Source organism: Patagioenas fasciata, chromosome 7 (assembly GCF_037038585.1).
Source record: "Patagioenas fasciata isolate bPatFas1 chromosome 7, bPatFas1.hap1, whole genome shotgun sequence".
NCBI lineage: Eukaryota > Metazoa > Chordata > Aves > Columbiformes > Columbidae > Patagioenas > Patagioenas fasciata.
In genome coordinates this window covers 26143356-26160008 of record NC_092526.1, presented here as the reverse complement: position 1 = coordinate 26160008, position 16653 = coordinate 26143356, and the positions used below count along the sequence as shown (strand labels likewise).

General features: G+C 48.7%; 1 protein-coding gene across 1 annotated transcript; it reads left to right on the top strand.

Annotated features, from left to right (window-relative positions):
* Positions 1-11335: 11335 nt before the first annotated feature.
* On the top strand, positions 11336-15188 carry NEUROD1 (neuronal differentiation 1). The gene is made up of 2 exons (XM_065841060.2): positions 11336-11516; positions 12677-15188. Exon 2 carries the CDS (start codon positions 12686-12688, stop codon positions 13766-13768), a length of 1083 nt encoding a protein of 360 aa, XP_065697132.1. The 5' UTR covers positions 11336-11516; positions 12677-12685; the 3' UTR covers positions 13769-15188.
* Positions 15189-16653: the final 1465 nt, after the last annotated feature.

The window sequence follows — 16653 nt, the reverse complement described above, 5'->3', positions numbered from 1 at the left end:
TGTAACGTTCTTCAGCTGCGGCACACCGTGTTGCCCTGCCAGCGACAGGCTGAGACAGTCCCCAGGCAGGGAGAAACAAGCTTTGAAGTGACCAAGCGGCACCTCTAAACCCAGAGCTCTCCCTCGGGGCGGCGGCTTCCCCGCTGCCCGGGAGATGGAGCTGCCGCCCGCCCGCCCCCGAGGCGCCGTAGCCAGCAGCCAGGAACCCACATTTAAACATACTGCAATTATCTAAATCCTAATCTGTCTGCTTTATGCCGGTTTATTCCTTTATAGTAATTAGTTGCGGTGCACGGAGCGCTCCGGGCTGACAGCTGTAGATCTACAACCTGGCCGTGCCGCTGCCGTTTCAGCCCATAGCAGAACTGGGCTCCGACCAGAAGTAAAGCAGCAGAAGAATGATGCTGAAAATACCATTTTCAGTTGATAGTTATCTGAGAAAGAAAGAGAAATTTAGCAAGGGAAACTGAAACCAATACAGTTCTTATGTGAAAATGCTCATGTCACTAGAAAATTAATTTTCTTTTCTACCAAAGTTTTAAAAATGTATTTCTATGTGAAGATGCAGAATTGCCTTTTTTTCAGTTAGAAGTATAGGTCTATGCGAAGCGACTTGATTGCTCAGTCAGGAAACAGCAATTATAAATAGTAATTCCCAGCAAAACCCTTTTTGGTTGTAAGGTTTTGTATTTGAAAGCTCAACAGCATTGTAGCTTGTGAAGAGGACTTACTTGAGAGAATGACAATGTGCTTGTAGGTAATAGGCAAATTAAGCCAGCATTCACTAGGTATGATGGTTGGCTGACCTTTTGAATTCTTTTATTTTCAAAAATTCAAAAGCAGTTTGTGAATTTGAATTTTCCTCTTTCTCGGACCTATCTGTAGGACAGGTTCATTCAGTGCCACCTTCTGGCAGGCACGATCGTCAGGAAGACTATGGCACTGAAGCTGACATAAGTGCGGGAAGATTAAGTGTCAAAATAGATATTTATTTCTGGAAAATTATAAAGCAGAATGACACGATCTAGTGGCAGACTTTTTTTCTGCAAATGATTTCTATTGTTTGTACCATGCATTGTTACCCTTCAATACATACTTACATACCTATATTGATTTACTTATAAGTAAATAAATGGACACATAAAGCACATGTAACATTGCTATTTCATGTCTAGAATATGTGAGAAAGATTTTCATTCAAACAAATGCAAATGTGAAAATAGATTTTTAAGGAGAGCTAGCTTGCTTATTGTCACCATCTAATAAATATTTTCTCTATTTATGACATACCCATATCTTCTGACAGAGAAAACAGACAATTTTTGCAGTTGAGAAGAGGGCTTTATAATCACGTTATTCACTGACTTTGTGGCAGCCTCTCTGTACCATCTTCAAAGATATATGTGCTGAGATGAGCTGAGGATGGAGATGGAAAGAGAAACTTGTGCTCAGATATTACTGCAATTCCAGAGCAGAACTGAGTGTTCACAGACAGAGTCCTGCTCCCACATATGGGTAGCACGGTCCTGGACCACCAGCACAGGAGCCCCTTCAGGAGATGCAGGTGCCACTGCTGGGCGCCTCAATGGCCCCTGCAGACTGTGGAGCACAGTGGTACATCTCTGCACACTTCAGTTGTTCAAAACAACTGGCAGCTGGTATAAATGCGAAATATTCTTCATCTTCTCTAATTTATTTGGAAAGTTGATAGGGAATGCAGTAGTTAAATGAGCACAGAAATGGCTTTAAGTTACCTTGTTTTATTGCCTCCTCCGCTCCTCCCACTCATCTGCACAACTCTGTCCTCATTGCCATTCATCTCTCCACCACAGTCAAAGTGAACTTCTGCACAGGTGCTCCATTTCTTTTCTATTGCCAGTATGAAGCAAAACATTTGATCAAATATATATTTTTTTTTCATGTAATCTCACATTCTAATACCTATATTTCATTGAAGACTTATTTTCAGTTCCCTGTAAACAACCTCACATCATAGTCAAGAATATTATGTCCTATTTCCGTCTTAATGCAAAGAAATGAAGATGTGTTCTCTTGAAGTCAACAAGAAACAAAACAAAAAATCCTTGCTTAAGTTCATTGTGTTTAATGTAGGGTTTATTTAGCAATTCTAGGCATTTAAAGAAAAAAGGATTCCTTCTGTTTATAGAAAGGATTCATAGAAAATACTAAATTTCGTAATCAAATGCTAGCAGTAAGGTTGTTGGAAACAGCCTCTGCTGGTTGAAAGTGATTGTACATTGATCATACTGGCTGCAGCTTGGGAGGAGGAGTTAGCTGCAGAGGTGCAAGAAGTCCTGTGTTGCTTGTGATGGATCCTGAACACCATCTTCTCTGAGTATGATGTTGACTCTTGCATGTTTCTTCCTAAATAATGCTTAGTGAATCCTTTCACAGGACCCCCTCCAACTTGGTGTGATAGAACATCAGTATCTCTCTGGATATTTTCTTCCCCATGGAGTCTGTTAGTTTGGTTTCTGACTAAAACAATGCTGTTGCCCAGATGAATGAAAGCTGCCATCTCTTCACACCAAAAATGTAGCTCTAAGCAGCCTTGTGCTGTCTGTTCTTCAGACTGAACTACTGCAGGTAACACATGAGGGTGAACTTGGAGCAAGAAGGAAGCACATTGCAGATGGACAGTACAGTGGGTAGGATGACATGGGTGCCAGCCATCCAGGGAGACTTTAGCCTCACTGAAGACATCTCAGGGATCAGTTGTTCAGGAATCTGAACAGGGACAGGCAGGAATTCCCTTCTGTCGCTGGCTGATTCCTACAATGGTAAAAACAAGATTCCTATAATGGTACAAACAAGAACGACAGAATAATGTAAACATAATAACACAATGTTCCCATACTGGACCAGACCAAAGGTTCATCTAGCCTGCTAATCACGTTTCCAACAGGTCCATCCTGGGTGGTTTAGCAAGGAGGGGAAAACTATGCAGTTCCTCCAGAAATGATGGCCCAATGCAGCACTTCCTTGCAGCAGAAAGAGTGAGGGTGCCCTACCACTCCCTTTTCCTCTCTCCCTCATCTTCATTCTGCTCCTGGCTGTGCATTCCTGCCCCTCATCCTGCACTTGTGAAGGTGTTTGTCCATGAGCCAGTGTCACCTGTTCAGTAACAAGGAGTTTTCTAAACTGAGTCACATGCAGCAGATCTGGTTCAGGAGATGGAGCAGACTACACCAACCAGGGCAAAGGAAAGAGAGACATAGAAAAGGAGGCAGAGGGAATGAGCCCTCCTGCCTTGAGCAGCAGCAAGCTGTTACATTTGTTTGACTGCACATGAAAAGGCAGCAAAACTGAAGTGTTTATCTATTTCAAAAACTTCATGAGATAATGCCCTGCTTCTGTCTTGTAGACTTGTGAGCTAGGAGATATGCAGGTAATCACACTAGTTCTTACTGTAATCCCTCACATGCTTGGCATAAAGTATGCACCTACATCATCACATTCAGGCTCATTTTCTCAGCATGAAGCCCTCAGTCAAAGGATGGGAATACAGCAGTGCTGTCAATGGATGACCAGACCTGCTCGGCAGCACCGCTGCTTCCAGGTCACAGCTCTCATATGCATTTGCTCACATCAACTGTTGAATGAGCTGCCCTAAAATTTCAACAGACAATTTGAAATCAAGGTGATCCAAGAAACTTATAACTTCTTGTGGGTATATAGTAGAACAAATGGACCATAAATTACCTTTGAACTTGATTACATGCCTGACACCAACTGAAATTGCCAAGGGTCTATAATTATGTCTATGGTTGATACTTTCAATAATAATTTATTATAGAAATACAAATTTTTCAAGGGTTGTTTCTATTGTGACTCTTGAATGTGCAGTTTAAAAAAAAAAAAAGGCTGACAGTGGCTTTTGAATTCTGGAGGGATTATTTTTAAAAGGAGATGTCTCCCTCTAAATCAAAATCAACATGGACAACATAAATCTTTAAATTCATTTCAGAAGGAATACGCAGTCTATTTCCTGATAGCTTTGCAGAACACCATTCTACCCAGAGATGACATGGATATAGGAGAACTACAGCTGATAGTTTGAAATAGATCCTTTAAAAAATATATCTTAATGGTATGCTCTATATTTCTGCTTCCTGTCAATTTTAAAAGATGCTAGGTCTCATTCTCCATTGCCCTGCTGTTGGTTTTGAGGTTTTCTGTGTTGTCAAAAAGATTCTGCCAAATATTACAGCATGAAGTGCCAGGATAAATGTACAGAAATGCAAAAATCATAGATTTGCTTTGTATTTCATATTGTGAATTACAGCTCTGCAAGCCACCTGAAGAGTGATCAGATGAGAATTCTCCACTCCCATCAGGAGGGTAAGTTTAACACCGACTTTCAACAGTGACCATGCTCTGCAAAACAGTGGAGAGAATGGTTATTTATGTGTTTTTGTACAGGTAAACATAAACAAGTGGGTACTCTAGTAAACTGACAATAGACTAACAAAGGGTCAGATGCTCTTATCCTCTTACAAGGGTGAAGAGGCACAAAATGAGTAATTATTTATCTTATCATAGTGGCACGTAACTGAAGATCAGTTGTGGAGGAAACAGTGATTTACCAGCATGTTCCTCCTCTCTTGGAAATCCATATAAACCAAGCAAAGGTTCAGCAGTGAGGAAAAAAGTCTGACAGAAGGAGTGAGCCAGATGAGAGAGCTACAGGTTTTCAGGATGTACTTTCCTCTGTGCTCAGAAGATGCCTAGCAAAGAGAAATGTTTTCCTGGGCAAGAATCAGCACAGATGAGTATGAAAGCTCTACCTGGACACATAAGTGCGTGTACATCACAGCACACAGCTTCACCCCCAGCACCTCAGAAATTTTCTCTGCTAGAGCCTTGGGCTAAAGCTCTGGTTTCAGGGCCTCTCCCTGCCAGATGACTCCAGCCAGAACATCATAAGCTTTTGTGTCACTGCACATCCCATAACCCCACTAAGGCCAGCTATCCTTGAAAGGGCATGTGGCAGGCTACAGTGTGTAGATCATTCCTCATCTACTGTTTTTTTTCTAGCCTGTCTACCCTTGTACCACAGTTACTTAAAGTCAATGTCCATCACAGAAGGTTAATTTTGCACAAGAACTTCAAATATTTTGTATTCCATACTTTTGATCCTAATGGACACTTGCCTTTGAGAGTTCTTGGAGTGTGAATGCAGACTACTTATGTCTATGTTCTGTGTGGTCTCAGTCCTAGGTCTTTAATATCTCCATAACTCATTTAGGTGGATGTTAAGATTGCTCCCAGGGCAAGCAAACTGCACTCTCTGCATGAACTGAGAGCAGAACAAAGATGCTTTTTGGATAACAAGATGTCACCTCTTAAGTGTGCCTCTGGAGTCAAAGAAGGCAAACAAAGTGTACTATCTGATGCTTATCCTGTCCTTTGTGGGTAAGAGGTTGAGACACCACATTGAGACACAGAGAAAGAGTACATCATATGTCCACGGAGTGCAGGGGAAAGCATACTTATAGTTGGGATAGTTAACATCCCAGGAGCATCTCTGAAAAGCAGTTACATGTGATGACACATGCACTTGGGCATTTCCTACACTATTGTGAAACACCAGTGGCAATCACAGTAGTAAACTGGGAGCGATGACAGGAATGGCAGAGGAAGGCAAGCACTCAAAATGTGGTGCTGTGTATAGTGAAGAATATCCCCATATACACTTAAAATTCTTGGCAAGAGTTTCAGTTGCCTAGTTTTGTTCTACAGCTGTAGAGGTTATACTGTACTTGTGATGGGAAAACAATTCTCCATCATGTCCAGCTCACTGTGGAGCACCTAAAGCACAGATCCAGGTGTGAACTCACTCCAAGAGGTAAAAACAAAGCCGCATTATGTAATAAGATTTAATGATTATTTGAATCTCTTTTTCCATCCCTGTGGATCATTGATTTAACCTTCCTTCTTTTGTTTTCAGGATACTGCTGAAACAATAATCATGTTCTGAAATTAATTAGGATAATTTTTTGTATAACCCTGTAAAGAGTGTTTTGACTTTTGCTTTCTCTCTTCAAGAAAGGAACACTAACAGAACCAATATCTTCGCTAGGAACTGCAAAATATTCAGATTGCATGGCCATAGGGAAGGAACACATAAGCTATTATGTGCATAGCCTGGGGTTCAACCATTATTTTATCTCAGAGGAAAACAAAATCAGACCTTTTAAAGCCTCCACTAAGGAGATTTCTATTTAGAGAATATGCAATAACTCATATTGAGACAAGATTTTAATCTCAGCAAAGCTTTGGATAATCTGCTGGCACCTGTGTTTGCTGCTCTTCCACCCCACTGCACTGCTCAGCGTGAGGGCCAAAGGCCGGATCCTGCACATTATGTCAGTGGCAGCGATCCTGCTTCCCTGATAGGGAGTCTTGGCATGAGCGAGACAAAGGTTTTTCAGGATCTGCCCCGCAAAGTGTCACCTGTGAGGAAATGACACCAGTGTCATCGACTTTTTTGTTCCACTGGACCCTCTTATTTTTTCTGCCAGGTACTGCACTAGTCGACATTATTTGTTGTGTTACGTACATACTGGTATATCGTGCTGACTTGCTTGAGAAAAAGCAGTGAAGTGTAGACCACTCTGCTCAAGGGAAAAAGGTAAAAAGGTATTATCTGGGGTGATTTATGAAAGAATTGGTAAAGCTTGTTCATACATAGATCTAAGCTACTGGACATGTAGTCTGTGTGTGCTCTGGAGAGATTTTTATAGTGGTTTAATTACGTGAGCAAGTGGGGACGTTTTCAGTACCATGCAGACACCACTATGGATACTGTGGAGTCCTGTTGCTGTGGAGGCCCTTGTATCTGACTGAGATGTGAACTCCAGTTACCGAGTATCACACTTATCAGACTTTAGTCTGTGCATCTCAAGGAAGGAGAAAGAAATGTTAAAAAACAAAACCAAAACGAAACAAACAAAACAAACAAAAACCAAACAAACACTCCAAACTTGTTTTATTCATTATAATTTGGGTGCGCAGTGAATGGTGCTGTAAAGGAGATCATGTGACTGGGCATAGGAAAGAAAATTTTAAAAATCTACTGCTGATGTATCTCACATAGGTTTTATCCCCTTAAAAGTGATCATTATTTATTTGAAAGGGTTAAAAATAACATCAGATTTCTCTCCTTTGATTCTGTGGTTTATGCTTCCCATTTTAAAGCCTCCGCCCTGTGAAGAGGAGTGCATTATCAAGGAAAGGAAAGAGGCTTGCCAGGGACAGAAGGTAATTTCCCGTAGCAGGTGCATACAGCAGGTGGTACACAGTGTACCTGCAACGAAAAGGTAGATTTAGTCTAAGATTTTATTTAATATGGAAAACTTATTGCATCCTGAGCCACTACTGGGGACGTGCCAAAAATCGTGTCTGCAGCATGATTTATTACGTGAAAATACCACCGAACTAATCAGTGGAGTTACTAATTAATACAAATCTGCATTTTTGCATAAGCAATTAGTGCAAAGAGAGTGCAATGAAAGAGGAAGTTTGACTCATTTAATCTCAGTGTCTATTCAAGCGGAAAGACTCACTAGGGCAAGGCACTAGGATCTACATTCGGATTTTTTTTCCTTTTGATTAGTTAAAGGAACTAAAAGGTCAAATTATCAATATTTAATTCAAATGGAAATGCATTTGTTCAAGAGGAAAGAAAACACTTTATTTAAACAAGGTAGGACTCTGGGGGTAAACGCCTGGATCAAAAATAATTAGATTTTGCAGTTATAAGAGCATCTAAATCCCGTCTGATAAGAATCCTTTTTCCTAATAACAGAGGTGGTTTGACACCGATAGCAAAGACTGCTGATGTTATTTAAACTCTAGCTCAGGCAGTAGCTGGCCTACCAATATAATTTAGACATTTGCTTTAATGGTACGTACTTGTCTGATTTTTTTAAATCAATTTGAATTATATTTTAAATCTATTGTGATTTCATAATTGTGTGCACTTGACTAAAAGAGTCATTTAAAAAGCTGATAATTAAACCTTGATGATGATGTATTTTCCATTAACTAAATAGAAGTTTACATTTATAGAATTAAAACAACAACAGTATTTATTTAACGGTGAAAGGCTCAATACAATTAATACACTGAGTCTTAAGGGGAAAAAGAGCAGAAACGGCACCTTAATCATTCGTATGAATTTCGACCCCAGCTGTACACGTATCCTGGAGAGTAGATTGTGCGATACAGACGCATCCCGGCGCCAAACCGGTAACAGGGCGCAATTTTAAAGCCTTATTCTCGCCGGTGATTTCTCAGCCGAGGCAGCCAGAGAGGCCCGGGCAGCGGGCGGTGTGGCTGCCCGCTCCTCCTGGCCCCTCTCGCCGCAGCGCTGGGAGAGGGACGAGCGGCGGACGCCCGCGATGGGCCCGGGCCCGGCAAACCCGAGCGGGACCTTCCCGAGCCCTGCCCGGCTCCCCGCGCCGGCAGTGGCCCCAGGCGTGCGGTGGGATGGAGGGGCCGTGCTGAGCGGGGCCGGGGCGGCGGGAGAGCCGTTAGGGGCACTTTCTCTCTTTTTTTTGTTTGGTTTGGTTTATTAGAGATAACCCTCAGGCCGTGTGTGGGTGCCACACTGGAGAGGGAGGGAGCGAGAAACGGGACATCGAAAGGAGAGAGCCCGAACAGCCTGGGCTGCCCGGGCAGTAAATCACTCGCTAAATTATCAGCGCGGCTTCCTCTCTCCAATAGCTTTAAGCTATTTGAGGAGGCATCCTTTTCCCGCACTCTCGCAGGTGCAATATGAATCAATTATCTTAATTAAGATAATGCCGCAAACCCAAGAGATTTCCTCGGGAGCGGATTTCTCGCTCCGGACAACTGTAAAGCATTTCCACAGCGCTGCTCCCCGCCCCGCTCCCTAACGAACCCTCCTCCTGCCCGGCTGGGCTGGGGCTCAGCCCCGGCGGCGACTCGCAGAGGAGCTGCTTTCCCCTCCACCACTCGCCGCTCTGGGCCCCAGCAGCCCCCGGGCTTCCCCTCCCGCCCGGACCGGGAGGCGGCAGATGAGGCGGGCGCCGAGGGCGGGGGGCGGCCGGGCCGCAGCTTTGTTGGGACGCGTGCGGTTCGCGTGCCGCGCTGCGGGAGGGGGACAGGGAGAGAGAGGGGGGCAGGGCGGAGAGGGAAAAAGAAAATTGAAAGAAAAAAAAGAGAGAAATAAAAAGAGAAAAAGAAGAGAGGATTCGGGAGGAAAAATAAGCAGAAGCCGAATTAGAAGCCAGATGGAGAAGGAGGAGTCTGTGGGTCAGGGAGGGAAAAAAAAAAAAAAAAAAAAGACGCTCGGAGCGATAAAATCAAGGGGCTGGGAGGAGAGGCAAGGAAGGTGGGAAACCGGAGCCGCGGAGCCAGGGAACAGCCCAAGGGGGAAAGCCAGAGCCGTCTGACTGTGAGATCCCGTCGGAGAAGCGGTGTCGGAGCAGCGAGAGGAGCGGGAAGGAAGAAGCCGGCGCGGCAGAGAGCCCTGGAGGGCAGCGCCCGTCCTCCGCCACGACGGGCCGCATCGCAGAGTGCCCCGTACCTACCGGGCCGGCTTCTCCACGGCCTCGCCTGTCCCCTCGCCCAGCGCCGCCTGGGGAGGAACCAGCTCCCCGAGCCGGGCTCCAAACCCCTCTGTCCGACTGCCTGCCGTTTTATCTGTCTACTTTTCTGTTTACCGGCAATTTGTTGACTATTTTGTTTTGGAGGAAGCTGATAGTACCGAACACACGCAGAAGCACACGAGCATCCCAAAGCTCTCACCGCTCCCCGGGATCGAGCTCTCAGTCAGGGCCCTCCTCCGGGTATTTTTGCCGGTTGTTTCCCCAGCGTCCCGCACTCCCGCGTGTATTCCCAAATCAGTCCCATCCAAACATGGGTGACGTTTTTCCAGTAGCCGAGACAGGGCTGGTCCAGCCCCAGCCCCCTCCCGCGCCCTCAAAACCTGTTCAAACCTCCCTGGGTCTAAAACGCCTTCCCTTCAGCAGCGCGGCAGCCCCAGCAGCGCCCCGTTAACGGAGTCGCGCTCCCGAGGGGGCGGCCGGCCCGGCGGGACGCCCTGCCCAGCCTCCCGGGACACCGGCATCCTCCCGGCCCCTGCCTCGGGGGCACCTCTGCGGGCACAGAAGGGGCTCGCCGTGGGCAAGGGCTGCCGGGAGGCGGGCCGGCACCGGCGCTGCCCTGCTGGTCATGCCCCAGGGAAGGGCCGCAGCCACCGGTGACCCGCTCCAGCCCCGCTCATCCCGCCCGGTGGCACACGCCGCACTGCCGCCCCTCGCTTCGCACGGAGAACCGGCCAGCTTGAAAATAACAAAAATGCAGCCGCTTGTCCTTCGTATTTTATACCGAGAAGGCAAACATCGCCCGGAGTCCTCTCCTGTCGCCCCGCCAGCCCCAGGGCTATGTAGGTCACGAACAGGAGAGAAACATTTTAAAAATAACCCGTCCCGGAAAAATATCTTTCGAATCGGTCTCCGCAGAGCGGAATTAGAGTTTTCACAATTAAAACTGCATGAGGCGAAAATAAATTATTTCGGTTTTTTTTCATTGATTAAATCTCCGGATAATGCATGCCGATAACAAAGCTCCCCATGTTATCATGCATGTTATCCCTCGTTAAATCAAGCACATCTCTAAAATTTGGCGGTGTTTGCAAACTCCACCGAGGCGTTTAAAGACTTTGAAGCCATAGCTCAGCATCTTTCTTTCAAACTCCACGTAACGGCCGGTATTTCCATCAAAAACCCGAGGAAAGCAAAAACAGCGTTTGCTCCAGACGGCAGGACACAGCGAGGGGCACAGCGCCTCCGGGACGCCGTTTGCCCCAGAACCGGGGAAAGCCACGAAGGGGACGTTTTGTCTGTGGCGGTGAGGGAACGGGAAGGCCGGGGACAGGGAAGCTCCGGGAGTCAGAAGAGCCCGTTAGGAGCTGCGAAGGAGGGGCGGCGGGGCCCGCAGAGGCCGCATCTCCGAACAATGGGAACAATGCGGGTCCGCGGATCGGGGCAGGCCACCTCCCCGGGCGGCGGCGGGGCGGGCGCGGAGAGGCGCGGAAAGGAGCAGAGACGAGCGGTAGCTGCCCTCCGCCGCCGCCCGGGGGGGCCGCCCGGTGACAGATGGCGGCGCCCGACGGGCCACAAAAGGCGTGGCGGCCCAACGGGCGGGCGCGCGGCCGCATACAAATAAGGGGCGTCACGTGGAAAGGAGGGACACGGCCGCGCCTGACGTGGGCGGCCATATGGCGCGTGCCGCCGGGCGGGGCGGGGCGCGGGGCGGGGCGCAGGCGCGCTGGGCGGTGGCGATCGCCGCCGTGCCCAGGTCCCGGTGCCGGCCCCCCGCCGAGCATCCGCCGCCCCGCTATATAACGGGGAAGCCCGGCGCTGCGCAACCTCGGGAAAAAAAAAAACACGCGCCGCCCTCGGACGGAGAGCTGCGCCGGGGTTATGAGACCGTCACCGCGCAGGACAGGCTGAGCAACGGAGGTAACGGGAAACCGGGTTCCTCCCGCCCTTCGCGGGAGAGGGGTTGTTGGCGACGGCTACCGGGGTGGGAGAGGAGTCTGCGGGGTCGGGGCGGGAGGGACCTGCCTCTACCGGAGCAGCTTCGGTTTATGTTGTCGCTTGCGGTCGTGGGAACGGCGGTCGCTCCTGCCGCTGTGTGCAGGCAGCCGTATGAGTACACACCTGTATCCATCCGTACACACACACACATATATGTGTGTATACATATATGTATATAAATGTATATATGCGTCCATGCACACATATAAATATGTGTGAGTACGTCTATACACATACTTATCATATATGTGCTTCCACCTATGCATCTCCTAACTTCCAGTTCCCTCTCCTCCGCCGCGGCACCCCACACTCTGGGCCCTACTAGGCGGGCAGCATTGTTCCTCCCCGCTGTGCCCGGTGGGACTGAGGGACGGTCTCAACACATCACGAAAGGCCCCCGCGGGGAGCCGGGGAACGATGCCCGTCTGCGGCGACGGGGATGATGGACACGGAAAACCGGGACCGGTCCCGCACCTGTTACCGCGGGCGGGAGCCGCGGAGCGCCTCCGCTCGCCACTTCGCCGCGGGCACCCAGCGACAATCCTGGGAGCGGAGGAGGGACCGAGGAAGCTTCGCCGGGAGGGGATGAGCAGCGTCGGTCGGGGGAGCAGGTGCCTGGTGCCCATCGAAGTGGTGGGAGCGCCCCGCGCAAGGCGGCGGCAAGGAGGAGTGACGGGGACAGGCGTCACGGGTGACCATTCGTTCCCGTGGTTGTCTTGTGTGTTCCCCCTCCCCGTCTTTCTCCCTCTGCGATTCTACAAATATCGGGGTTTTAAAAAAAAAAAAAAAAGAAAAAACGTTTGATCTGCTTGCGTCGTGCCGCTCGGGCTGTCTCCCGCACACGTAATCTGCTTAATATTCCCTGCTAATATCGGCGAGTTACATAATGGCATTTGAACGTATGTCAATTTAATAATAAGGCAGGACCGCGGAGACAATTAAAAGTTTGCTCTGGCACCGTGGGGAAGCCGGGGCTTCCCTTGGGAGGAGAGCGCGGGCGGCTTCTCCCCGCGGGTTCCTGCGCGGGGCCACGGCCGCTGGTCCGGGTGCTGATCCGGCTCTTTTCTGTCTTCGCGGAGCAGGCGCCCACCATGACCAAGTCGTACAGCGAGAGCGGGCTGATGGGCGAGCCCCAGCCCCAGGGGCCCCCGACCTGGACGGACGAGTGCCTCAGCTCCCAGGACGAGGACCACGAGGTGGACAAGAAGGAGGAGGACCTGGAGGGTCTGCACGTCGAGGCCGAGGAGGACTCACTGCGGAACGGCGAGGAGGAAGACGAGGAGGACGACTTGGATGAAGAGGAGGAAGAAGAGGAGGAGGAAGAGGACGACGACCAGAAGCCCAAGAGACGGGGCCCCAAGAAGAAGAAGATGACCAAGGCGCGCATGGAACGGTTCAAACTGCGACGCATGAAGGCCAACGCCCGGGAGCGCAATCGCATGCACGGCCTGAACGCGGCCCTGGACAACCTGCGGAAGGTGGTGCCCTGCTACTCCAAGACGCAGAAGCTCTCCAAGATCGAGACCCTGCGCCTGGCCAAAAACTACATCTGGGCGCTCTCCGAGATCCTGCGCTCGGGTAAGAGCCCCGACCTGGTCTCCTTCGTGCAGACTCTCTGCAAGGGCCTGTCGCAGCCCACCACCAACCTGGTGGCTGGCTGCCTGCAGCTCAACCCACGGACTTTCCTTCCCGAGCAGAGCCAGGAGATGCCGCCCCACGTGGCGGCGGCCGGCGCCCCCTTCCCGGCCCACCCCTACCCCTACCAGTCTCCCGGGCTGCCCAGCCCGCCCTACGGCACCATGGACAGCTCCCACCTCTTCCACCTCAAGCCGCCGCACGCCTACGGCGCCGCGCTCGAGCCCTTCTTCGAGAGCGGCCTGGCCGAGGGCGCCAGCCCCGCCTTCGACGGGCCGCTCAGCCCGCCCCTCAGCGTCAACGGCAACTTCTCCTTCAAGCACGAGCCGGCCGCCGACTTCGACAAGAGCTACGCCTTCACCATGCACTACCCCGCTGCCGCCGCCGCCGCGCTGGCTGCCGCGCCCGCCCACGCCGCCATCTTCCCGGCCGCCGCCTCCCGCTGCGAGATCCCGGTCGACGGCCTGGCGCCCTACGAGGGCCACCCCCACCACGAGCGGGTCCTGAACGCCCAGCTCAACGCCATCTTCCACGACTGAGCCCTCCGCCCGCGGGAGGGGCCGAGAGGAGAGGGGCAGAGCCGAGCCCCGCCGCCCGCCGGCGGCCAGCGCCTTGTTTACAGGGGCAGCCCGGCGGGGCCCGCCGCTGCCTTCGGGGGCCCCCGCGCCCCCGCTCACCTTCTGTCTTGCTTCTGCTCCTCGGAGCGACGCTGTAAATTTGGGGTAGGGGCATTGGGATCGCGTCAATTACCTGATCGGGATAACAAAATCACAAGCAATAATTAGGATCTATGCAATTTTTAAACTAGCGATGGGCCAATTACAAAATATATATGAGATCTATATTTTTCAACCAACGTTTTACTACTTGTTATCTTTCCCATGCTGAATTATTTTGTTGTGATTTTGTACAGAATTTTTAATGACTTTTTATAACGTGAATTTCCTATTTTAAATCATGCAGCTTCATCAATTTTTATACATATTGGAAAGGTAGAATTATATCTAATTTATACAAAATAATTTAACTAATTTAAACCAGCAGAAAAGTGCTTAGAGAAGTTATGTTGCCTTAGCACTTCTTTCCTTTCAAATAGTTGAAGAAGAAAAAAAAAATGCACAATCCGGGCAATTTCTTTCCCATGAAAGTATTCTTTTCTTTTTTATTTTCTTGTTGTTTTCTTTTCTTTTTCTCCTTTCTCCCCTACAACAAGAACCAGATCCCCTAGGTCACGAGAAGATATAAGAACGAGAGACTTATTTTCTATTAAAACATATCAATTCAACACATTACTTGCACAAACTTGTATATAAAGAGTATAAGCAAATGCCAACACCCTTTTTAAATCGAAAGCTGCTTGACTATCACATACAATTTGCACTGTTTCTTTTTAGTCTCTGAACCCTTCGGCATTCCGTGGTTTTTTTTGAAGAGAACTTGAAGATGTTAATGTTTCCAGGCGGTATAAATGCATGATTTTTATACATATTCACACAATCCGTGGTTGTCATATGCTCATCTTATAAATCGGAACCTAAAACTAATCAGGTTGTTAAAGTCGGGCTATATACCTATTGTAGTCGATTAGTACGGTAGCTTGAAACAAATTCAAACCATTTAATCCGTAATTAGAACAATAGCTCTTGCATGTACAATGCAGTCCAGAATAAGTGCTGTTTGAAATGTATACGCTGGTTCAACTGGAATCAATCTGTACTGTAATTTTGTTTGTAATCCTGTATATTATGGTGTAATGCACACTGGGATTTTAGAAAAACATCCATTCTTTGGCAACAACATAGTATTGAACATTTGGTCGAATGTTGCGTTTCTCCTTAAATGTGATTATTATTTTTTTTCTTAGTGTAAGTAATTCCTATGGGATTATTGTTTTATTCGGATAGCTCATGAAAGGTGCAACATTTATTATTTGTAGAATAAAATCGGACTTAAAAAAGACACGAATTCTTTACTTATCTCGAGGGGCTGCGGGAAAAGGAGGGGGGTGGCGAATTTTGTTGGTTTGTTTACAGCGGAACTGGCCATTTGCAATGCTGATTTCTTGAATTAGGGAAACGGGCAGAAACGCGGTTCGCCTGGGAGCTGCGGCTACGGGGCTGGGCTGTGCCGAGCGCCCGCTCCCGCTCCGGTAGCCCGCGGCCGGGTAAGCTCAGCCCAGCCCGGCTCAGCCCAGCCCGGCTCAGTCCAGCCCGGCTCAGTCCAGCCCAGCAGCTACCGCCCACCCGCGGGTCTCCCCTCTCAGGCTACAGCGGGAGCACTGGGGGGACCCCATCCCGCCTCGGCCCGCCGCACCGGCGAGGCTCCCCGCGCCGAGTGGCACACCGGGCAAACGCCGTTTCGGCCCGGCCTCCCTGGCAGCAGGTGCTCCTTCTCCCGCAAACCAGCCCAGGACCCAGTGCTGTCGATTCGCTGTACCCCCTTCCAAATGCGAAATGTGTGTTTCTTTAGTCTCCACTGGTGATTCTGGGGCTTGATAAACCCGGAGACGCAACCTGCGGGAGAGCAATTCCCCTAATGACCAGGAACGATTATCAACAGGTCTTTGCCTGCGACTCTCAGAATTAGTTTTACGGGGCTCCCTGAAATATCTTATCCGAAGTCTGTCACAACGCAGAAGTATTTCAGAAATATTTCACTTAAACACAGCAGAAAGTGAACAAGCTCTCCTGTGGATGACAGCGCTTTTTTTTTTCTTTCTTTTTTTTTTTTTTCCCCCAAGAGAAATCAAGCTCTTGACGTCTATTTTAAAGGTGTTTATAGCTACGGAAATCCAACGCGTAAGCGTTGCAAACCCGTGTTGGTGGTGCAGCACCCGTTTCTGCCAGTCTTTTGTGCTAAAAACAGGCTGAAAATTAATTGCGACGCCGGCTGATGCATTTTACAGCATCTCCCTGCACTGTGGTCGAGCCCGCAGCTCCGCACTCCAAAACTGTGGCAGAAACTGAAGAAAGCAAGAGGCAACTTTTCAAGCACCCGATTAACCTTTCCCTGTCAGTGGCAACACAGCTAAATATAACCTAGGTAACCTGAGGTGGGGAAATGGATGACAATTTTCAGATAAAATTGAAAAAGCTGACCTAGGCTTGCTCGCCTTTTGGTTATGCACCTTGTTCTTAAATATAAGGATTCTTTTAGTCAGTCGAGGGGCAACTCACATGCCACCATCTTTTATTCAAAGGCAGGCACAGATGTTCCTTCTGCAGGGGAGGTTTTAATTTATGAAAATGATATTGTTTATGCATGAATGCACTCTGCATAACACACAGTACTCCATCTGATGAGAGAAATACCACAGAACTAGTGCCAATGTCAGGAACATATTCTGCAAATTTAGTTGCTTAAATGTTTAATGAATATTTGGAAGGCATTTCCAAACCACAAGAAACCTTTTCAATTACCTTTT